The 25,267-nt window shown below is 48.7% G+C and overlaps 1 protein-coding gene across 1 annotated transcript in view; it reads right to left on the minus strand.

The window, feature by feature from the left end:
- The window catches only part of Slc22a3 (solute carrier family 22 member 3), an 87,737-nt gene extending 63,578 nt beyond the window's left edge, over positions 1-24,159 (minus strand). Inside the window, exon 1 of the mRNA XM_071612871.1 lies at positions 23,639-24,159. Within this exon, the coding sequence (XP_071468972.1) occupies positions 23,639-24,070 (432 nt within the window). The 5' untranslated portion in view covers positions 24,071-24,159. The remainder of the gene's footprint in view (positions 1-23,638) is intronic.
- Positions 24,160-25,267: the final 1,108 nt, after the last annotated feature.

Raw genomic sequence — 25,267 nt, forward strand, 5'->3', positions numbered from 1 at the left:
GTGAGTGCTCTCTGCCTTCCCACTTGGAAAGCAGCGAGGGCAGCCTTCTAGACCCCCTTTGTCCCAAGCAGCATGCACCTACCCCTGTGCGTCTCTCTGGAGTGCACCTGGGATGCAGGACTCTCACCTCTGTCATTGCAGGGTTTCCAAGGTGAAGGTGGACCCAGGACACTTCTATTAATAACTCATTGCTGCTCTGAAGGCTGGCAGCCTCCCTTGGAGACCCAAGTGGCCTCCTGTGCCAACTCTTTTCTCTCCTGGTTCTTCTTCATCCACATCCGCTCCAAACCAGAGAGCAGAGACCCCACAGATACGCATGGTGAGATAGCCATGGGAAAGGGCCCCTCAGAGAAGCCAGGGTGCTCTGGCTGCCTGCCGATGTGCGGGGAAGATTTCTGCTCCCCAAGATATTGCCACATTTAGAGTGTTTCCAAATCTGCATTCTCCATGACCAGAGAGAGGAATAAGCAAGTTAAGCCTGGTTTAAAAAAATGGCTCACTCATTCATTCATGAAAAGCCTGTTAGGGAGGGATTGCTGCTGGATGGGGGTGTGTCATGTGCACGGCAGGGAGATCCACACTGGGCTCTGGTTCCAGCCAAGCACCGGGGATGTGGGATGGGGCCCAGAGCACAAAGGGGAATGTGTTTAAATGCCATAAGAGAAACACAGAATGCTCATCCAGCTCCGAGGAGGGAGTGACAAGTCCCAGCTGGGAGATCCGTGTCAGGAAAGGCTTTTTGGAGGCGGCAGCATTGGAGCCAGCCTCCAAGAACTGGTTGTATTTTGACACACAGAGAAAGGCAGGATCAGCAGAGAAAGCAGACCAGGATTACAATATCTAACTAGCTCACTCAAAAATGTAATGGGAGATGTAATTACTTCTCTTAAGAGCTATTAAGTGGCATCTTAGTAGTTCTATGCAATTTACAAAGTATTTTACCATCCATTATTTTATTTGATTCACACAAAATATGACCTTAAGCCTTAAGAACCTATCAATTTTATTTTCAGTAAGGCTCAACTGAGGACCTAAATGTGAACGTAATTTAAACATTGCAATGCTTCATGAAGTCGAATAGTGCTACTTAGTACTAATGACTAGAAGTTACTAGAAAATAGAGAGCATAGTATCATGAAGTCACATGTATGTATGTAAAATGTACATACTGCTTCATTAATGTCCTGTTCCCCCAACCTGGTTTGATAAGTAATAATGGGAGAGCATTAACAATGCCTAGTGGAACACTGGATTACTTGGTCCTATGATTAATTTTTAGAGAGATGGAGTTGTAAACAGACACTCTCACGTGCATGCCCACCTGTGTATAATGGATGAGAGTGGATGTCCCTTAGGAGGGAGATTGGGACTTTTGGTCTAGTCAAAGATGCCCTGGCCAGATTTCCCACCCCCACATGCTATTTTGGAGCCTTGCCAGACCCCATCAGAAGACAGAGCCCAGGTCCCTTTTCTTTGAATCCAGGAAGAGCATGACACCCTCCTGGAACTGATGGAATCAATGGAAATAATGCAGGGTGGTTTTCAAGCTTTGGTCAGAAAGGCAATGTGGCTTCTACCTCAGGAGCAAGCCCATATTTGAGCTGCTGCAAGAGAAGTCTGAGGCAGCCATGCTGGGAGGAAGCCTGAGCTCCACGGGGAGGCCATGGGCAGTCATTTCAGCTGACAGCAGTATTGACTGCCTGGTATATTAAGGCATGTAACAAAGACACCTCTGATGGTCCTGCCCTGGCTATAAGGTCATCTCTTAGCCCCATACCTGAGGTTGCACCTTGCAAAGCAGACACATGCCTTGTTATACCCATCCTAAGTTCCTGACCCACAGAAACTACATGAGAAACTAGTCTCTTTCATCAGTAAATTTTGGGGTTATTTGTTACACTGTAATAGTGAGTTCCAATTTGATCTGTAGTGGTTTGTTTCTTTCTTTAAAAATCTGAAGTAAATATGACAACATGTTTACATGTGTTCATTCTGGGTGATGGGTACATGAATATTTTTTACAATTTGGCTTGGAAATTTTATATATTAGTTGAAAACTGTGATCTTAATATGAAACACAAATTGTTGGAATTTCTAGTAAACTTACGTGTTAATGTCAAAAAGTGGAAAAATTTCAAAAGATTTGCATGTAAAGATATTTATATTCTACTTTGTTCATTTAAGAATTCAAAGATGGAGATGAAATTACTATAATATGGCCAATAAGCATCACAACAGCACGTTACTATAATAATTGCTGTTAATGTTGCTACATAGTAGCAAGTTCTGAAAACTGCTTCACATGACTTATAAATAAGATAAACATTTTCATAATAGTCTAGAAAAAGTCTGCTACAGCAGCATTGTTTACATGATTTTTGAAATGCAAATGGATTTTGGCCTGGTCAAAGAGATTAAGATAAACACAGGCATTTAGGGGTAATTTACCAATAAATTATGTCAGGCTTCCAGGTTTAGGTTGTTTACAGATACAAAGTATTACTGAAAAACTAAATAAAAGTAAAATCACTGACATGAAAATCTCCTGTAGGCTTCTTCTTTCCAAGTAGGCACGCGGAAATCGTGATGATGTTGGAAATTATGAAATACCCAATGGGAACAAAAAATTCCTTCTGCATCTCACCAAATAGAGTGCTTCCTGTGGATCCTCTCCAGGTTTTGGGTTCCTGTTTCTTGGAAGTGTGTGTGAACCAGCAGACCAAGGCAGCCAGCTGGGCCTGTATGCCTAGTGTCTGCAGAAATCCACAGGGTGTGCAGCAAAGGGAGCAGGGGGTGTGCCGGGCACGGAGGGGCAGGAGGCGAACAGGAACAGGGCGCAGACCAGCTGCTGTGTGACTCTGCGCCCAGGAGCACCGATCCCACTCTTCCTCTCAGATGGCTGACACCAGGCCAGGAGCAAGGCGTCGGGTGAAGAGCAGCCTGGGGTCCTGGGGTCCTGGGAGACCTGGGAAGAGCCGATTGTCTGGGGCAACCACCTGGGTGGAGCATGCTCAGGCTGCCAGGGAGGGACTGCCTGGACAGGATGCAGGTGCTTAGCTGTTGGGGGGATTCAGGGCCAAGGCAGGTGGCTCCAAAGGTCAGGGACACTGTGAGGGAAAGGCAAAAACCTCCAGTGAAGGACAGACTGAGGTCAGAGGGGCCAAGGTGGGGGAGGGATGGGAGCTGCCTGAGCAGGTGGGAGGGGGGGCCAGAGAGGGGTAGGAGGACCGACCTTCCTCAGGGGTGGAGTTCCTGCCCTCCACTGTACCACTAGGAGGAAGAGGTGGGAGGTGAGGTGGGGGCTGGGGGCTCCTGCCTGGATGGAGAAGCTTGTCCCAAGCCTCCTGTTCCCCAGGGAGGTGGAGAGTGAAGGTTTTCTGAGAGCGAGGGGAGGGACTGGGTGGGGAGGGGCAGGTTGAAAGTTTGCAGAGAACAGAGCCTGAGCACCAGAGTGAGGGGTCAGGACACACCGCAGGGCAGCTGGGCAGCACTGAAGGCCCAGGAGCTAGTCAGGGCAGAGCAGCGAGTGTGAGGCTCCCAGAGTGCGCACAGCCCGGCTGGCGGGGGGCCAGCAGCAGGGACCTTGCAAACTGGGGACTGAAGAACTGGACTGTGGGTCTCAGCTGGTCGGGGAAAAGCAAAGGAGGACCCAGGGCATAGGGCGGAGGTGGTCAGCAGGTTGCATGAAGTGTGAGGCTGGAGGCTGCTCTGGGAGGTGCAGAGCCCAGACTGCAGAGCTGTAGGGGAGGGGCCCAGGCCTCTTGTTCACTCTGAAGCCCTCGCACCTCCTAAGGCCAGGACCTGGTCACTCCATACCCTCCTCTTGAATGAGAGAATAGTGCACTTCCAGCAAGCGCTCAAGGTACACCTTCCAGGATGACTGGGGAAGGCCGCTGGAGATGCAGCCTGTAAAGGTGTGGATATGAGGTGTCTCGGCAGAGCCCCTGTGTTGATGTAGGAGTGATCGGAGGTGAGATGGTTGGACTGAGGGAGCCATAACCCAACCAGTCCATGCTAGTTTGAATGGACTGACTGGGCGGTAACTGTGGGCAGGCGGGACATGGGTAGAGAAGGTAGGTCACTGGGGGCGTACCCTGGGAGGGTGCATCTTCCCTGTGGCCCCTTCCCCTTCTCTCTCTATATCACCAAGAATGGAGCAGTGCTCCTCCCTGCACCACGCCTTCCTGCCATGATGTTCTGCCTGGCCTCAGGCCCAGAGCCACGGAGTGATCCCACCACGCACAAGACCTCTGACACTGGAGCCAGAATCAGCTCGTCCTCCCTAAGTCATCCTTGTCAGATCTTCTGGTCACAGTGATACAAAGCTACTTGACACACAGCTCAGGACCGGGCTGAGACTCCTCTGCTGAGCAGAGGAAGGTTCTGTTGCATTCAAAACCTGCATATGGGGGAGATCAGGGCACTGACAAGGTGTAGGACATTTTCTCATCACCCCTAATGTGCACAGGGTGGATCAGAAGGCAAAGCGTTAGGGCAGCGAAAGCCACAGCCAGAGTGGTAGCCACAGTTTGAAGACCGGAACTTCCCGTGACCTGTGACCTTTCTCTGGAGAGGGCCAGGCTTGATTTCAGCCAGTCACCATGGCAACGGAAACACCACAGCTGAAGCTTGCCCCTTTGGGCCATCAGTGCTCCAGGTGAGGTCCCAGACCTGACGAGACTGCAGCTCAGCAGCATCTGGAGTGGCAGGTGTTAGAGATGCAAATCCCAGGCCCAGCTATACCCCTGCTAAACCTGAAGCCCTGGAGTCTGTTTCTGAAAGCCCCCAAGGTCGCAAGCCAGCCAGGTCACAGGCCCACTAGGCCACTGAGGGTGCTGCTCTCAAGGCAGGTGGGCAGGGACAGGAGGGCGGTTTGCAGTCAGGTGGACTTGAGGGAAAACAGTCCCATGCTGTCCTATCCTATGGCAGGCACAAAGCTGCCCCCAGCCTCAATTTCATTCTTTGGAAAAATAGGAAAAATGACAACAACTTTCCTCGTAAGGCTGATTTGATGCTAAAAATAATATATTTAAAACACCTGAAGCACACTTAGCTATTGCAGTTTGTGACTGGAAGTTTCAATAACCCAAATAACCCCACATAGTATGTAATCTCATCCAGATCAATATGTTACTGGTTTATGAATCAAATACATTTATCTTGCTACGTAGTAAAAAAGAATCACTGATATAAAACAATGTTAAAGGACTTGGGGCAGGAGTGCTGCTCAGTGGCAGCACATGCTTTGCATAAGGGCCCTGTTCCATCCTCGGCACTGAAAACAAATAAACAAATAAAGCAGACACGGTAAAGAACAAGGCTATCGGCATGACATGGAAACACAGCGTAGCTATTAAACACTACAGGTCGGTTAAAATCTAAATTCCTGCTAATGAAGCCATCGCCTTTTTAAGTCTTTGTACTGAGGGAGGCCACCGTAGTTTCTTCCCCAGTTTCAGTCTGTGCTGTATCCACCTGTCATTACTGAAGGAGTAGCTGAAGCCTGGATTCCTTTACAAAGGAAAGAGGTTCATTTAGCTCACGGTTCTGGTTGTTCAAGGGCCGCACCTGGTAGTGGCCTTCTTGCTAACAAAGGCCCTGGGTGACACAAGGCATCGCGGGGCAGGAGACAGAGCGCGTGCGAGTGTGTCATCTGCTGGTCTGGCAGAATCACACCAGATTGATCCCCGGGACTCCTCCCGATAACTGATCCCAACCACCTATCACCTCTATGCAGAATGGACAGACTAAGTTCCCACCCTCAGGGGACCTCACAGTGAGCATCAGACACACGAACCCCGGGGATGACTGAGACCATATCCAAACCACAGCAGCCTGGTTCACTTTTCTATCCTGCTTTGGACAATGGGGGCCTCTCACCATCTGTAACAGTTTCCAAGTCAGGGTCCTCAGTGGCCAGAGGCTTGATTCTTCCTGCGCTGGACTTTCTGCAGAGCCTCCTCTTGGCTGAGAATCTGTGCTCTCGTGGGAGCGAGTGGGTACGTGCTTTAAGAGACCATCCACAGCATTTTTCTTACTAGCTTCAGCTTCTCAGTCCCTCTAGCTGTTGGGCCTGCTGAGAAGGGACTTGGTGCTTCTTCTTTGCTGTATGCTTTCACTTCCAAACCTGTTCCTCAGAAATCCCATTGAGTTGAATCTGACTGGGTTTCTGTCACCAAGCCTCCATGCCTCGGGTTCATGGGCACCACAGTAATGTCACGCTACTTCACACCTCCTTCAGTTCTGCCTTTGGAAAGGCAAATCTTCATTAGTTGAGAAAAGCGTAAGCAGCAGCAAGGAGAGGCTGCCTCTTCAGGGCCCTGCAGGGCAGCCTCTTCTTCCAAAAACCAATCTTCCAAGCAACGCTGTAAAATACGGCTGAAATCACGCATCTGCACAAACTTATACCCAGGCTTTCTGGAACTTAGTATGATATCAACGACATTTCTACATTGTTATTTTACATGTAAATGTCATCATTTCTCCAATAAGTAAATCAAATGAGCACACCAGATTTAACCCCATCCCCCCCTTTACACACCTGAGTTGTTCACTTGGGTCAGATTTATACACTTTGCCAGCCATTTTTTCTACTAGTGGAGTGGTCGGAGTGTCCAACCATCCCTTGTTCATCCTGGTTTTAACATGGTCAATTCCAGGTCCCAGGGAATGCCCTCAATTCCAGGCAAGCCAGAAAAGCTGGTCGCCCTAGGAGAGGCCAAGGACCAGGTGTACATGCCTCCTCAGGGACTTGGAAGACCTAGTCCCCAGTAGGGTTTGAACAGTATCTGCTGTTTTTACTTCCTAATCAGGAAGATGGTGTGCTCTCTGAAGACAGAAGCCATGCCTGAAACTATATGAAACACACAAAAGTATCATTAAAAATGAGGGGGATGAAAATTTGGGGGATGCAACCACTAACTTTGAGGATTGAATTATTAAATTGATACTGAGCATTTCAATGGGAACAGAGACATCTTTGTGTGCCACATTCAGGAAAGGCCTTCTGTGTATGCACAGTGGTCAGGACCTGCCGTGTGTCTGGGGGCTCCTGTCTGCTCTGCATCTCTGTCCTGCAGCCAGTGATGCCCACAGGGAAGCAGCTCCTGGGTAGGTGCAGGCCAGCTCCCAGGGGACAATGAAATCTGCAAGGTTAGTTCGGATGGATCATATCTATGAGGGGCAAATCTGTACTGCAGGTTTCCTTTGAATGACGGTCCTTGTCTACTGAGTTTAACAGAAACTGAACAAGCCCCCCCTCCACACACACACACAGCTTCTTTTCATATGTTCAGTGGTCTGTTGGGTTTCCTCTCAGGGAATCATCTGCATGCTCTATCTATGCTCAAGGCTCACTCTCTTTCTCTTATTGGTTGACAGAAGTTCCATGTATATTCCTGAGATGGCAAGGAACCGCTGTTGTTCAGATATCACAGGTTGCTTTCCAATTCTTCTGGAGAAATTCTGTGTCCCAGGTTTTGGGCGAGTTATGTCATCTGTCTGTACCTCTTCCCTCCTCTACAAAATGAGAACGCCAGCACACGCCTCGTGAGGAGTTGGCCCACGTCAGGTGTCTGGATCGGTGCCCGCCAGGCAGTGAGGTCACTGCAGCCCTGGCTGTGCGTAGGTACCATCTCCATAATGGGGCTGGGGTGTTGGGCTCTGCTGCACCACTACTCTCTGTCATCAATCAGTCAACATCACAATGTCATTAACCAGAAGCGAGCTCGCCATAGGAATCAATTTGGGGCTTATCATTGAGACTTTAGGAAGTTTCTTTATGAGGTCTTTCCCTGACCTTGTCACAGGTCCCTGTATTTCCCTTCATTCACTTTACCGTTTATTTACTTTGACATCAAAGTCCTGAATCTACCTTGACTCCACCTCTGCATGTGGGTTGTCTAAGAGTCATTGTTTTTCCAGCACCACTTACTGAAAACTCCGTCTCTTTCCCAGGGCTGTGGGGCCTCCTTGGTGGTATACGTTGCCCAGGTTTGTCCATCCTGTTGGTTCAAGGGCCGTCCTGGCTGCAGTCCACGCTGTCTTCACCACTTTAGCTTGTTAGTTTATCCTCATTTCTGGTCAGACAAGCCCTCGTCTTTATTCCATGCACCATTTTTAGAGTGACTTGCCCATTTATAGTTCTTTATTCTTCCACCCACAGATACTACAACAACTGTATTTGCTTCTTTCTTCTTTTATTGACTCGTGATAAATAGGAACCTGTACTCCAGCTCCTGGTTTTTGGAAAGGGAAACTGAGAGGGTGGGCTTTAGGCAGGGTACTCCAATCTGGCTCATGCTGGATTGCTGGGGCTTGTTTAGTGTTTGTTTATTTTCCTAAGGAAAGAGGCTACAGAGAGACCGAGAAAATGGTAAAGGCAGTGAATACCATACGTAGTCACTAAAAATTCCAAATAATTTATACACACACACACACACTCACACACACACATATATTACACCTTGACAGATTACACAGCTAAAAAAAAAATCATGAAGTGAAATGTCTAAGAAGATCAGGAGTAAGGAAAATAACTAATTGCATGGCATGCCATTAAACAGGAATTGGAAACTGACTATTTAAGAATATTCTAATTATAAATACTTGAAAAGTATATGGAATATGTGTTTGCTATCCTCTAATAGCTGTAACAAGATGAAGAGTTAAAGACCATGCTGAACTAATGTGAGATCAGAAGGGGGCCGGATTAATATTTCTTGGACTCTGTTTCCACGCATGACTATAGTTCTTCCCAGGACCCCTTCACAGTAACAAAACATGGTGTTGACTGTGCCCCACGTGTTCAGGAGCAGACTGTCTGGATATGTCCGCACCTTCCCTAGTGAAAGTCTGTTCAACAGCCGTCTCAGCCCTGCCTCCAGGTTTCTGTTGTTCATTCCTGGCACTGGGATCTGTCAGGTGGGCAAGGCTGGGTCTAATTGCAGCCTCGGTGCCTCGTAAGATGGTCTGCGTGGTGCAGCGTGTTAAGCTCAGTTCTCTTCTGGCTGGAAATCCCAGAGGCTGAGACGTCTTTTTGGACATTTTCTTTTTTGCTAACAGCATAAGCTCTCTTTCCCTAATTTAAAATTTGGTCTCATCGATGATTAAATTCACTCTTTTCATGTTTTCTGCTACTTAAAGGAAGAAAATGAGTTTCTAAGCAGGAAGTGTGTATTAATAGTGCTAAGATTAAAAACACTGCATGGGACAGTATTTTTTCTACACTCATTAAATTTGAGTGACTGTTCAAGGTACAGCATCTACCTCGATCATCACCTGAATCTGGACATTTGTGATCACTGCACTGTCTTCATGCCATAGACTGAGGGTTGGGTTTGAGGCCAGGTTTTGAGGGCAGGAAGAGCAAACTGCAGTATGACATTCTGAGTGCCTACAGAGCCAATGAAACTGCCCCCAAACTATAAGGTACATTTGTCTTATTGATCCAACCGGAACATAGGCATGAGCCAGATCAGTTCCTTTTAACCATGGCACCTTTGGGCTACCTTCAGGTGTCTGAATTTACTGGAAATTTTCTGGTGCCTGTGGAAAAGCATTTAAAATAGTGAGAGGTTGCTGATAACTTAGGGCCCAGGACCAGGGGAGAAGGTTGTGTGGGCAGAGTTGTGTGTACGCCTCTGAGCCACAGGGCACAGTGACCCTCACAGCATCACCCAGCTCAAGCAAGTTGACACCTGGCTAGGTCCAGGGCCTGAGCTGCCATGAGGCTGGTCACTCTACCAGACCCCAGAGCCACTGGGCATACCTTGGCTCTGTCCTCCCAGTAGCTCTCCCTGCCTCGAGCCCCCTGCGAGGGCCACCGGACACACCAGTGCCAGCAATGCTGCTCACCAAACCCCTCACTAAGTACCGCTGGTGAGAAGTCCAAAGCCCACCTCTAAGTGACCCCAATGGTCTGACCACAAATGGCACCATCTACAGAGTAAGAGGCATTGCCACGTCTCTTACCTCCCTTGAGGGGTGGTCAAAGGTGAGCCAGTCCCCATTCTTGCCTTGAAGGGACCTGTGACATAGTGGAGAAGCTGAAGACAATCCAAGCACAGGCCAACCCAAGCCACGGAGTCAGAGCACGGGTAAGAGCAGCTCTGGAGACCCTCCATGGAATCTTGGTCTGGTCCCTTGGTAGTCGTGGGACCTCAAACAAGTGGCATAACTCCTATGTGTTCTGGATTTCTCTTTCTTACCCAGGCAAGAAGGGCAGTAATATTTACATATCCTAGAACCATGGTCAAGATCAAATGAGATCATGGAGTGCCCAGTGCCTAGGGTAAGTGCCTAATGAATGGAAGCTGCCATGAAGGCATGAAGGAGAAGAATAGATCGGAGAGGTGGGAATCGTTCTCCGGATCAGACAAGCAGGACACTTGCATGTGCACATGAGGTTTGGAGAAAGGAAAGTCAAGGGAACAGAGGAGAAAAGGGTTAAGGAAGGTCCAAGGACCAAGCAGCACGGTTGGGCTGGGGCAGCTGACTGACTCCTCTCCAGGAGGAGTTTTGCCAGGCCTCCTGCCCAAGCAGGCAGCCCTCAACCCAGGTTTCAGGGCCCGCTGAGCTCAGGTCTCACCAGCCTTGAGATTTCCCCCATTTTAGGAAAGTCCAAGGTGCTGCGCCTGAGTCCCTCTACTGTGTGTGCCATCAGAACACAGTGTGGGGCTCTGAGCAAGGCCAGGTCCACACCTGCACACCAGACTGGGCAAGACGAGCACAGGTGCCAGATTTAGAGACAGATGGTGAGAGGAGGGAACTGGTGTGTGCCAAGGCTTCCGCACGCTCCCAGGTTTACGTACATTTCTCACGTAGCCCCCACAGTGCAGTGGACAGATTAATAGTTCCCTGCCACACTGAATAAACAGAGGCTTTGGAAGCCGCCCAAACAAGCAGCTCTGACTTTCTATGCTGTGTCTTTCCTTGGTCTTACACTAAGCTCCAGGTCCTACCAGCTCGGAGTGGACCCTACCATGTGCTTACGTTGCCATCTTGCCACCCTGTCTCACAGGCCTCAGGATTGCTGTCCCCCCAGATCTCCACACCTAGGCACCCTCTCGGCCCATTTCCCCAGTGTCTGCCATCAGCAGTGGCTATTGTCATGAGCCACCTCAACTCTTGCAGAGGAGGATAAGCACTTTGCATACATGAGCTCTATCAGCCTCCCACGGAAGGGCTCCGCCCAGCGCTGGTCCTCCAGCTCAGAAGGGGTGACACCCACACACCAGTAAGCCACCATTCTCGACCACTACGCGCTTTCATGATGAGCTACACTAAGCCAGCTCAGGTCTAAAATTTGATCATCTCTTTGCAAAATTTTGCAACAATAAATTGTGATTATCTAATTCAAAAACAATTTGATTTGCTTTTGTAATGTATTGAACTAGATTGGGCTTAAAAGCAAAATTCTTCTGATAAGCCCTGTGTGCACATAGAATGGATAGGAGATCATAGCAATTCTCCCATGTTGGGTGGTGGACAAAAGAGAAACTGGTCATACAATTACCAAGTTACTGAGAAACAACACACAGAAAGATCAAAAACCTTCATGGATCAGTCCAGAAACTCGTATTTCTTTATTTGACTTTGCCACGTCAATGTTGAGTGGATTTAAATTAGCTCCTTTTTTCTCCTCTACCCTGAATACTTAAGAGCTTTAACTATCTTCCTGGCTTCCCTGTGTTTGCTTTGGAAACTCACTTGGGGACAACCAGAGGGGCCTCGTTTCTCCACAGGTGTCTGCAGAGCATCGTTTTGAGAAACCAGCATTGAATGTGCCCGTTTCTGCCCCTCTCCCCATAACGTGCCCCCATCAGACTTCAGAGCGGGAACTGCTGGCGCCCGCACCTGTCTGTGGCTCAGGGGCATCAGCTTACAGCGTCCCTCCCCACGGGGCTGGACACACATGTCGTCTTTCATCTGCCCAGCGCTTCCAGTTGGCAGAAGTACCATGAAATCAGAGTCATCCTGTGCGCACACGGGGCTGAGCAACAAGTGAGAGCCGCATCGGAGACACTGTGACACTGTGGAGCAGTCGGCCGGGGGCAGGGGGGGGGCTGCAGGGGGCTCATCACACAGGCAGGACCCCACAGTGCCCCACAGTGCGGCCCTCAGCGCCCTTAGCCTCCCTGGTATCTGGGCATCTGGCTCTAGTTTCAGAAACGTGGAGCCAAAGGACTTCTGAAGCTTCACCTGTCCCACTGCTCCTCTTGTCCTGAGTCATTCCATCTTTTCTTCTGTCCCCTCCCAAGGCTCGGGCACACCTGACTTACAAGACCTTACTTGGGAGTCTCATTCTGGACGCCTTTGTGCTGATGGACTTCATAGAAACCACTGCTCCTCCAAGCCAGCCTCCAAGCTAGGCAGGCAGATGTGACAGGCACTGTCACAGAGCACGGTGCTGCTGGAGGGCACCTGCGTCCACCCTACGCGACACTCATTGAAGGCCATGTGTGAAACTCCTTGTTCTGCATTATGAAGCCACGAGAAACCAGTTCTATTTCAATAAGAAAAATGAAATTCTGCAGCCCTGTGGGTAGGGAGAGGGTGCTGGCTGGATGGCTGTCTACCTAATGGGGACAGCAAATGCCCTTGAGAGGAGGACATCTAATTTCTCACGCTGTTTGAGGTTCCCAAAATTCATCTCTGAACTATTTCTAAGAAATGAGAAAACAGTGTCCCACACTGATTTTTTAGGATTTACTATAAATACAACATAAAATAGCAACAAAACCCACAAAAAGAGTTATAGACTCCATAAACAGATGGCAGTCTTATCAGAATTAAAGGCACTCAAGTGTACCATGTACGTTAAAAATGAAACTCAATGTTTGAGTGTTAATAAGCAGATAATTGTGGCAGAAGTCTATGGGTGTGGGTGGGCTCGTGACGCTCTGCCTCACCTTTCTCAACTGCCTGGTCCCAGTGGTCACTGCTCCAGGAAAAGCCATCTCCTCTGCCCTATAACAATCCTACAAGAGAGGTCACCTGCCTCATAAGATTGGGTCCAACAGCAGAATTAGCACCTATGTCTCTAAAGTCCAGGCCGGTGCACACCTTGCTCCATGCAGTAGTTGCCACTGTATGCGTGGTCCATGGCAGGTCCCCTCCTTGACCCCACCAGCACCAGGACCGAGAGAGAGGGTGTACCTGCTCCAGGGGACAGCACCTTCCATTGCCATCTCCTCCTGTGACATCACCTGCAACACCGCATGCCCACCAGGAGGACAGTCTGACTTCAGGAAACCAATTCCTCCATGATTTAAGTTAGTTTCATTCCAAGACATCGTCCCCCTCTAGACATGGTGACCCTGAGTTCAGGTCAGGAACAGGGACCTGAATAGTGACTCAGCTGTTCAGGGATAGAGTAGGAACCTCAGGTCAGTTGATAATCAACTGCTTGACTCAGAGAAGTAAAGAGATGCCAGGGACATGTGACAGGGTGTCTGGATCCCTGAGCTGCTTTCTCCCCACTGCAGCATCAGCGCCACCCATGAGTCAAAGACTAACGTCCGCGGGTTTAGGAACCACTCAGCAGCAGTCACCCCGCTCCCTCCCTGCATTCCCAATGCCCCACGAGAGTTCTTACTGCACAGAGCTGCTCTTGCACACCACCCAGCACTAAAACAGCCACACAGTTTAAAACAGGAATTAAAACAAACCACACTCACTCACTCCAGCCCTTAGGGTAAGGGTCACACAAGTACCAGCCCTCGGTTCTACTGTTTCATCAAACGCAGAAGAAAGCAGGAGCGCAGCACCCTGGAAGAGCTGGTCTGACCTGTCACCCACCTGGGCCATCACTCCACAGGCTCACGGGCCCCTGGTGTTCTCCAAAGCTACCTCAAGAATGCTGACGAGCTTTGCATTTTCCTCACCAGAAACAAGCTCCTTTCTTGGTTATGTCTTAAGACGGAAAAAAGAAGAAGGAGGAGGAGGAGGGAAAGGCTTTCTTTTCCCTGAAAGCCAGGCTGCATTGGCTCTGTCTCCACAGCCTTGAGGGTTCCAGGCTGATCCTGGAACTGTGGGTGCCAGGCCCCCCATGCCCCACGCTGCCCGCCGGGCCAGTGCCTGTGCCCAGCTGCCCCTGAAGTGGTGGCTGACGACACGGGCGCTGAGCAGAGCCAGGACAGCTGAGAGAAGGCTTTCCTGCACAATGGACGTCAGCACATAAAAATGACGGCCCTGAGGAGCCAGCCGTCTCTCCTTCCTGCTTCCGTCATGTTCCACGTCACAGCCCCCCAAATTAGGCTCCTGCAGACGTAAAGACAGAACCCAGTGGGTGGAGATCTGTTCTCCCTCCTGCCAGAGGCCTGTGGGGGCGGGTGCTGCAGGGCCTTGAGGGCCCCATGGCTTGTCAACACCTCCAGCGACGGGGGAGGGAGCCCAGGGACTCTGCCCTGAGTCGTGAAGAAGGCACTGTCCGGGGAAGGGGCTTTTGTCAGCCTGCGACATCAGCTTCAAGGTTGGCTGTAGGGGGACTGATTGACGAATGAGCCCCTTTCTTGTTCACTCACGAATTTTACAAATATTTACTAAATTCTGTGTTAGGCACTGGGGGACAAAGCATCTGCCCCGGACACTCTGGGAAGGCTGAGGGTGGTGGCCACTCACACCACAGCAGGCAGTGAGGCTCTTTGTTAGGCAGACGAAGGAAACCAAGCCCAGCCCCGGGTAGGTTTGGGGTAGGGGAGGCTTTTCTGAACCAGGAAACTCTAAGCTATATTTTAGGGTAAAAGTGGAATGGCTTCACAAAGCAAGGTATTTTGAGAAAAGAAGAAGACATGTGCAGGGGCCTAGGGAAGACAGGAGGCGCGTGGGGACAAAACCTGGAGAGGAGACAGTCGGTGCTGGGATCATGGGTGGCCTGTGCGCCAGGCAAGGCAGGGCTGTCTTCAAAGTGCTAGCTTCCCTGCCTTTGATTAGGTGCCTGCAGCCTTCTTATCTCTGTCTGACCAGGAAACAGACCAAAATGTATTAGTCAGGTTAGGCTAACAGTAAGAGCTATAACAAACACCCCCTTCAATCTCAGTGGCTTAACACAAGAAAGTTTGTTTCTGATTCATATTTCCATATTCTCACACAGGTTAACTAGTAGAGAAAGAAGAGGGATGAGGAGAGGGACTGCCATCCTGCAGACGCCTGAAAACTGACCCTTTTCCCTCCTGGGACTCCCTCATCCTCTAGTGCATCAGGTTCTCAGGTGTCAGGTACAGGAGGAGAAGCAGCAATGAGGAAGGTCATTTTGGCTCTGGGCCCTGCAGTGTCACATGATGCTTCCCCCAACATCAGTGACCAGAACTTACACATAAGGCCCCACAAGCTGCCAGGAAAACTAGAAAATGTGACCCAGCTGTGTGTCCCAGAGGAAGAGTCCTGTTATCCTCCCTTCAAGGGCAAATCAGTATCCAACAGATTTTTTTATTTTTATATTTAGGGCAAGTTTATTAGTGCTTTGTTATGCTAGATCAGGGTCAGCAAATTTCAGCTGCAGAAGAAGAGGACCTGGCACCCCTTTCCTCATACCTTTGTCTTGACCCCTCCCTGTCCTCTGAGGCTGAGGTCAAGGTCAGTGTGCATCCTGCCCCAGTCACCCTTCAGTTCCACCTGCTCATTATGGCATTGTCTCAGGGCTGTTCTCCCTCCCAAGGATGAATCTCATTCTTGGGGGCATCCCAGCCTAGCCCTGTGGTAGCCTACAACAAAGGCTGAATAAGTGTTGGTACTGAAAACATCAGCAGCCAGAGAGACACAGAAGCTGCCTGCCTGGTCTCAAAGATTCTATTGCACACACTTTCCTTGTGGTTCTGGGATCCAAAAACATCACCAGGTGGGTCTGTTCAGCCTCTCTGCTGCCTGGGCTAGGCAGCAGATTGTACTAAAGCGGCTTCGTTCACTAAATTATTAAAACACTTGTCATCAACAAAAAGTGATAGTTATTTTAAGGGACTCATGCTGAAAACAAGACTCACCATAAAATGTCCTTGTTGAGTGGCTGGTGTTTCAGGAAGTGAGGGAAAACCGCTCACCTCCAATGGAAACAGACAACAGCTTCAACTGCTCTAGACTCAGCCAGGTGGTCGGGAAGGGGAAAGGACTCCAGGCTGGTGGATGGTCCCCCAGTTCCCAAAGGTGACAGTGCTAATCCTCTCTGGAGGGAGCCAGGCTTCCCATCAACACGCACCAAACACACAGTAGATGACAACAGGTTTAAACACCAAGATGTCAGGCATTTTTACCAGATGCAAAATACAGAGGTAGCATGTGTAAAGTACTCGAAGAAACTGAAAAGAGAAACACGAAACTGAACAAGAAAGAAGAGACCAACAGACGACCAGGCATATTTGGAAAAATATCAAATATAACTTCAATAAAAAGATATTAAAATTAAAAGTTCAATGGATGGATTTAACAGCATATTTGATACTGATAGAAAGTGATCTGGAAGATAGATTAAAAAAATTAGACCACAATACAGATTCAGAAATGGGAAATACGAGAGAAAGTGGTGAAGGGAAAAAAAAAAGTCAACTTGGGTCTAATCAGCATCTGACAAGGGAAGACCAGAGTATGGAAAAGGCAACACTGAAGAGATAAGAGCTGAGAATCTCCCAGGACTGATTAGAGAACCAAGTTCGTAGTCACAGAGAATGAAGGATTCATTCACTCACAAATCCTCATCCACTGCCTACCTGTGCCAGATATTTATAGAGACAATGTACATCAAGATGGATAACAAACAAACAAACACCTACTTAGACACAGCCCCAAAGAAAAGCAGATCACCTACAACGGAAGGACAGTCAGGTGGACAACAGACCTCTCCAAAGCAAAATGAGGGCCTCCTAGGAGGTCCAACCTGAGGGAAAATGACTGAACACTGAGGATTATTTATCTAGCAAAACTAACTTTCGGGGCTGGAGTTGTAGCTCAGAGGTAGAGCATTTGCCTCGTATATATGAGGCACTGGGTTCAATTCCCAACACCACATATAAATAAGCAAATAAATAAAGGTCTATCAACAACTTAAAAAAATTTTTTAAAAACTAACTTTCAAGAATAACAATGGGAGAAACACAGTTTCATATAGACAAAAAAATTCAAAACATCGATCACCTCCAGATAAACATAAAGAAACACTTAAAAGTTTTAGTTCAGAAGGAAGGGGTGAGAAAAGATGCCATATGGAATGCCCAGCAAGCACGGCTACAGATAAGCCCAAGCACAGGGAGCCACACAGAACCATCAGTCACTAACACACGTCGGACCGAGAACACGGGCTGCTCATACGTGGATGAATTAAAGAGTTGAAGATCTCAAATTGTTTAGGAGGAAGCCACAACATTAAATTTAGGCTCTATTAAGGAAGCTTAGTGAAATTTTCAAGAGTAATCTCACACACACACACACAAAGAGGAAATAAAGGACCTAAATTTCATAAAAATAAAGGAAGAAGTAAAATGGAACATAAAAAACAAAGGACTTGTTTTAAGAAAAATACAGACAGGACAAGATAAAGAAAGTGATATATGGCATAACAACCCAAATCTATCAATTATACAGCAAATTTCAAGAGACCAGTGCATTAAAGGATTGTTGTGGGTTGGATCTTAAAGTTCCCCAAAGGCATGGCCATCAAACTGGGGTGCTATTAGGAGGCAGGGGAACCTTTAGGAAGCTGGGTCACTGGGGCTTCTCCTCAAAGGAGAGAATGCAACCCGAGCCACCACCTCTTGTCTCGGCCATGAGGTGAACAGGCGTCGGCCATGACTGCTGCCTTACCACAGGCCCAAAGTGAGGGGCCAAGAGACCACAGACTGAAGCCTCTGAAACCATAAGCCAAAATAAAACTTTCCTCCTTATAAATTGACCATCTCAGGTCTTTTGTCATAGTGACAGAGAGCAGACAAGTACAAGGAGACTGAGCACATTAGATAAAAGCAAAATCAAGTTATATATATTTTTATAAGAACCACACAAAACTATTAAAACATGGGAAGTTTGAAAGTCATGGATAAAGCTGGAGCTAAAGTGGCTATATTAATATCAGATAAAATGCATCATGGATTTTAGATAGGGTCCTATACTATAATAAAAAGTTCAATTCACTGTGCTGATTTTTAAAAAATTAAAAATTGGTGTGCATATGCATTCAGCAAAGTTGCCTCCGGTATATGAATTTTAAAATCTGGAAATAAAAGGAGAAACTTACAAACTGACCAAAATAATGAGAAATTTCAATGTTCTTCTTTAATTATTGATAGACCAAGTACATAAAATTTAATTAAAATAATTTAATAGGATAAACTAATAAGCTTCGAATATTGAACATCTATAAAACTCTATAGCCACCAATAGCTAAAGACCATGCATTCTTTGCTAGCATGTGTGGAACACTTATCAAAGTGACTCTTACAAGACCATAAAATTAATTCAATAAAATTCAAAGAATCCGTATCATACACACTGCATTCTCTGCCCCACTGCAGTTAAATAAGAAGGCAGCAATAAAAAGATAGAAGCATCAGCATACATTTGAAGTTTAATAATAAGCCTCCAAATAAATCCTAGGTCAAAGAATAATGATAAAAATCTAACAGAATGGAATAACAAAATTCACATTTAAAAACTTGTGGAGATGCAGCCAAAGAAGTTCACTGAAGCAAATTTGTAGCTTTAAATATTTACACTAGGAAAAGAGAAAGATGGGAAGTAACTGAGCTCAGCATTCAAGTTCAACTGGAAAAAGTACACCACGAGGAACCCCAATAATGAGACCAATAAGAAAGGGGAGAGATGATGAAGCAGAGAACAAACAGTGCCCCACTCGGGGTCCAAAGCAATAATGTTACAAACCCTCTGATGTCGAGATTAATTCAGCAAAAAAGAGAGACCGCACAGAGGATATTAGAAATGAAGACAACACAAAGGTCCATACTTTCTGAAATGCCCACAGCAAGCCACAGACTCCAATCCAGATGTGCATCTGCCCCAGTGTGACGCCAGGCCTGACACATCCTAGGGAAGACAGGCGGGGCTGCCCTACCTGGTTGGCCTGTGTCCTGGGGCAGATGTGCAGGAAGCAAAGCAAGAGACCCAGGAAGGATGCCGAGGGCCTCTGAGAGCAGCCAGCCAGCAGCCTCTTCAAGAGACGGCACCAGCCTCAAGTTCACCTCCTTTTTGTTCTGGAGGAAAAATGATCTTGAAAGGAAAAGTCATTATCAGTCTGTTTTTAAACGTGCTCTGAAGCCTGTGGTAGACTCGAGAGGTTTTTAGTTTTGTTTTATTTTCTTCCATCCATGGCATATTTTAAAATCCTCAAAATCCTCACTGGTGAAGGTGTCCCTGCACCCGCTGTCTGACAGGGTCATATCGTGGGGGGAGGCTACTGCAGGGCGGCACCATCTGGAAACGGAACCTTCAGGAATGTTAAGTGTTTTGTTTAGGATACTCATGATATGGATAATAGGGCAGATGTCAATCCATAATAAAAGTACATGTTGCCTGAGGTTGCAGGAAAATTTCCAGAATTAAGACATGCCCCAAGGTGCATTTCACAATCTCTCAGGATACAAACAATAGTGTTATTCCTCAAGAAATTCACGAAAAAAAAGATTGCAAATCAAGGTTCCTAAGAAAACCTTAACAATTTACACCAAGCCCCCCCCCCCCCCCCGCCGTTCTAAAGCCATAATCTGTGCAACATACATTCTCCCCACTAACAGACTCTCCTTTGCCTTACACAGGAATGTATGATGGGAATGGGAACCACATAGTTAATATTTTTTAAATTTATATATAACAGCGGAATGCGTTATAATTCTTATTACATATAGAAAGCATAATTTTTCATATCTTTAGTTGTACAGTTAATATTAATGGCAAATCGGTTGAGGTGCAGAGCCTGCCCTGTGGTTAAAGATTACAAAGACATAAGAATTGGTGAACTTAAAAAAAAGAATTGGTGTACTTTGACCAAGGATCAAAGAAACTCTTTAAGAAGGCAATTAAATAGATCATATAAAAAAGGAAATTACATTGGAAATTAAAAATAGAATATGTAAAATTAATATAGATATATTTTAGAGGCACTTCAGAGTAGTAGGCTTTTAAGTAATAGGCTTTCACTATTTTAAGTGTGTTTTACTGGCTTTAGATTAGAAGAAAGCTTACCAATAATCATAGGTATGCTTTAAAGTTAAAGGTTAATGAAATAATTATAGGTGTGCTTTAAAGTTAAAAGTGAATAATAGGACAGGAGGCATGTGGTCTAGTTGTGTAGCCTAGCACCTAGTGATTGAGGTGAAAATGTAAAAGCTTAATCATGATTGGCAAAGGTTACAGAAAAATATTTTAAACAATGTACTCAATAGCTTAGGTAATCAATGTATGTCAGAAAAGATTGTAACTCTTGAAAATTATGTAAATCAAAGAAGTTTCAGGCTTTGAGACTATCCATTAACTACCTGAAAAAATACCTGCAAAAAAGTTATAAAAATAAAGGCCCCTCTAGGGGCAGCAGATCCTTCTGGAGGCTGCGTGTAACTTGCAACCTGTTGTTCTGTCTCCTCTTCTTTCACCGACACCACTCATCCTTCAGGACCCCTGGCTGGGGCTGGACCCTGGCACCTCACATCAATCTTAAAGACCCCACCTTGGGCAGTGGAGTGCGACATTTGGGGGGTAAGGGCTCTTACTTGCTTGTCTGCTTTGTATCACGTTTAGTTGTGTGGTGTCTGACAACTAGATAAAGCTGAGACACAGATATGAGAAAGTCTACACTGAGGAAGTTGGAGGTAGGTGAGAAATTGACTGCCTTCCCTTGACACAAGTGGGGCGTTGGCTTGAAACCACCCTGCACTTGACACTGACTCTGGACTTAGCTCCTTGGAGATATTTCCAGTTGCAAGCTGGGAAGAGAGTGGATGAGATCTAAGTGTTCATTTTGCAACATTTGCTCAAAGAGGAGAGTACCATTCCCTCCATTCCTGAGAAGCAGCCCCTCAGTGGCCAGCCTGGCTAACTGTGGTTCCCAGAATCACCAAAGGAAACAAAATGTCATGTTGGTCAGAGGGCCTGCTAGGAACCAAAAACAAAAGTGCAACCAAGTTGCCAAGTGTCATGTTTCATGGACTTATCCGAACAACTTAGGTGCCACAAGGGGGAAGGAGCACCATTTCCCATCAAGACTAGATTCTAATCCAGTTGGCTACATAAACTCTATGGGACCCTAGCAGGTCCTCTAACATCTCTGGCCTCAGGTCTCCCTCCTATAAAGTAAGGACAATGACATCTCCCCCACAATGTAGCAAGAATTAAGTACTATAGCCATATGGAGCCCGTCTACTTGCTAAACTCTCTCAATGCCGCCCCCCCCCCCCCCCCGCATGATTCCTGTCTTAGACTCAGGTCTATGAAAATACTTGGGGTTCAAAATGTTAACTGAGGATAGAATTGACATGCCTTTCATCACCCTGACAGAATTTGAAAGAACAAAAAATGAATTGGTTCGTATTCAAGAACAAAGGCAGCAAAATATTAGCCACACAGGACCCCAAGAGAGACTGAGTTATTTTGGATGGCTGAACTTCCTGAATACATGGTGGCTTCCTCTTAAGAGTCAAAACATGAAAGACAAACAAGCCAAAAGAAGCACAAAACTATTTGGGATTTAAGAAAGAAATCTCTGCATTATATTTCAAAAACTTGTCTGTGGCTTTAAGAGGTGCATTCTGAATATCCTGGAAAATGTTTCATCATTGTTCTGAGCACACTGAGTGGTAAACTGCTGATGACAATGATGGCATTGGTAGGATTGCCTGCTTTTGCAAATGAGAAAGCTAAATCCAAAGAGGTTAAGTGACTTAACCTGAGCTGCACAGCTTAGCTAGAGATCATGTCGTGACCTGTCTCCTGACCATTCCATGCCATGTTTAGGAGCCCCTGACCTTCATAAGACCACCTTGAAATAACCTGGAATGCTAGTAACCTGCAACCATATAATATTTCTGAAGTACCTGTCAGAGCATTAACGTACAGATTTTTCTCTCTCACTTCTTTGATATGCAAGGATTACCTCACTCAAGGGTGTGTGCATTTTGCTTTTTAGGGCTCATTTTGCTCTTCATTTTTAAATGTCTTTGGGAACCAGGCTCCTCTGGTTGTCTTGGGAAGCAAGCATAACCAGCCCTGCTGAGTGCATGGAAGCAGCCACCCACAGGGTACAGCCCTGGAGAAGCACAAGCGATAGCGCGCTCTCACCAAGGCCTCTCTCCAGCCATGTCACTGTGAAGTTCCTAACAAGGAGACCACCATGGCTCACACAGCAGTCCTCAGCCCACCCAGGGATTAAGTAGAAATGAAAGGGCCCCAACCACACACACACACACACACACACACACACACACCATACACCCCAGCTGGGTGTTATGGGCACTTCTCATTGGACAAGTCAGTATGCTAAAGTGCCCACAGTGGCCTTCTAGAACAAGTAGAACCTCAAGCATCTGTATCCCAACTCCAGATACATGAGGTCACCAACCAAAGAGCATCCATAGCATTGGTCCTACCTCCCCATTCAGTGTTTCCCCAGTATCTAAGTAGGTGTTTTAAAAATGTTTATAACAAAAATAAAGTCTATTTTTTCTCCATTTACCTAACACATTCATTTTGTAAAAGTTAAGTAGTCAGTATCCAATAAACCGCTTATCCCCGTGAGTTGGGCTCAATTGAGGCAGTTTCTGGGGGTATTACTAAATGCCAACCCATAAACCACACTGCCAGCCCAGCAGGGGGCAGAAAAGGGGAGACCTGACCTCCAAAGGTGCTGCATGTACACACACCCATCCATGCAGGGGGACTAACCCCCTCCCCCCAATCCAGCCGCCACTTCGGGTGAAAGGGAGCCCACTTTGTAAGGCTTGCAGCCGGTCCTACTCTTTTCCTGTAGTTTATCAGTAGGAAAAAACCGTAAACTTTGGTCCAATATCTCAGCTCTCCCAACTTCTCTCAGATGTCGCTCTTTGCCCCAAAGCAATTTTACCAAAGCCATTCTCCCTGGAGAGCCTTGACCTCTGTCCGTTTGCATTTCAAATAATCATCTGGGCCACTGGGAAAAGTTGTGCTGCCTTCAAACATTTCCCCTCTCCTTTGCTCCCTGGAGACTCAGAGCCCATCCAGACCTGGCAAGGTCACTCGCCCCAGAGACAGAAGTTCCCTGCCACGAGGAGACCCATAATCTCCAATCCTGCGTCAACACCAACACCGTGCGCACGTCGGACGCGCTGCGCTTTGTTTGCCGCGCAGGTGTGTGGGAACTCTGTGACTCGCTTCTAGGAGCGTTTCCTTTCACACCTGAAATCCAAGCATCTCTCCGTAACTCGCTGGCGGGGGGGAAGCTTTTCCTGGCCTGACGACGCAGCACTTCCACGTGTGGGAGGAACGTGTTGGTCCCCCAAGGTAGCCAACCTATCCCTCCTGGCCAGCTTTTCACACCTGCCGAGTCGCGGGAACCCGGAGCGTCGTCACTCCCGCTGGCTCCCCTGGGGCGACAGGCGCGTCCCGCAGAGACTCTAGGTCCCGGCTCTGTCGCCGCGGCGCCCGGCGGGCAGCGCCGCGGATGCGCCCTTACCTCGCTGATGATGGTGGAGTGGGCCTGGGCGTAGCGCCAGCCGCCGCGGCACGGCACGAGGGGCGCGGAGCGGTTGGGGAAGGCGGCGAGCGGGTCTGCGCAGCTGAGCGCCCCCGCGGCGGCGCTGGCGTTGGCCGCCTCCAGGAGGTAGCGCTGGCAGCTGCCGTCGCCGCGGCGCTCGGAGGGCGCGGGGCCGCGGAGGGCGGGCGCCGTGCGGTTCCACTCCTCCTCCGGGCTCCAGCCGCAGCGCTCGGCCAGCGCCGCGGCGCTCGGCCCGCGGCACCAGTAGTGGTCGGGCTGGCTGCCTAGGAAGACCACGCCGACGAACAGGAAGGCGAAGGTGACGCCGGTCAGGCACAGCAGCAGGAACACGCGCCGCTGGAAGCGCCCGAACTCGCCGGCCCGCAGCAGCGCCTCGTCGAAGGAGGGCATGGTGCGCCTGCCGCCGCCGCGCGACCCTGCGAGCGCGTCCTGCCGCCCGCCGCCGGGCCTCGGAGTGACCCGCGGGCCCCGCTGGCGGCCGCTCTTTACCCCGCCGCCTCCCCCGCGCCACCCGCCTCACTCGCCTTGGCGCCGCGCCCGCGGCCGCCGCTCCTCCTGCTCCCCGCGGCCCCCGCCTCCCCGCCGCGGGCGCCCTCCGCAGTCCCTGGTCCCAGGAGGTGCTGCCGCGGGCGCGTGGGGTCCGGGTGGGAGCTTGGCGGGACCCGGGAGGCGAACCCTGGCTGCGAGCCACCGCGCGCCAGGGACCCAGGACCCGGCCCGGGACTGCGAGTGACCGGCACAGCCTGAGGCCTGGCGCGGAGTTCCATTCGGTCCCTGCCAGCAGCCTGCTCTGCCATCCGCCCTGATTCAGGCTCCAGAAGAGGAAAGTTCCAGGGTCACCAACCACTCCCAGAGCTACTCGGCTGGGTCTCTCCTAAATCCCGAGAGCAACCCCAGGGGACAAGGGCACGCGCGCGTCGAGGCGTCTCTGGGGCCAGGACCCTGGGGTACCCCCTGCAGTCCTCCCCATCTGTGCGTACAGAGGCCGCTCTGCGCCCCTCGGCCCGGGCCGCCAGTTTTCGACAAGAGTGCTGCCCAGGCCCTCCACTCAGCGCAGGATTAGATTTTGGCGACATCTCAGAGATTGCCCGATATATTCAACAGAGCAACCCCAAGGGTTAAGAGACTTGCTCAGAGTCCTGAGGTTAGGGTGAGAGGGACCATCTCAAGGCCAGGCCCCTGCAGGTTTCCTTGACCCAGGCCTTCCGACCTACTGTCAGCCTGAGTACTCGGGAAGGAAGTTGTTTGGTTGATTTGAATCCATATTTTCAGCTTTTGTATTGCTCACAAGAGATTTCGCACAGCCCTGTCAGATCCGCCTCTGGACTACTCTCTGCTTTAGCCCAGGCTGCAAGGTCTCACTGGGATAGCTGGGGCCACCAGCTTTGGCTAGGGGGACCACTGGGCACCACGGGTGGCGCATTTCTTGCATGCCCCAACCTCTTGCCTTTCTGTGCCTGTTCTGAGAGTTCCCCCAGCTCCTCTTTAGGACACCGCCCCTCCCAAAAGTATCCACCCGAATTCTGCCTTTAACTTGCTTTTTTTCAAGGGCCCCAGAGGTGGAAAGAATGCAGACTCCTGTATCTT

The sequence above is a fragment of the Marmota flaviventris genome, chromosome 6 (assembly GCF_047511675.1).
Source record: "Marmota flaviventris isolate mMarFla1 chromosome 6, mMarFla1.hap1, whole genome shotgun sequence".
NCBI lineage: Eukaryota > Metazoa > Chordata > Mammalia > Rodentia > Sciuridae > Marmota > Marmota flaviventris.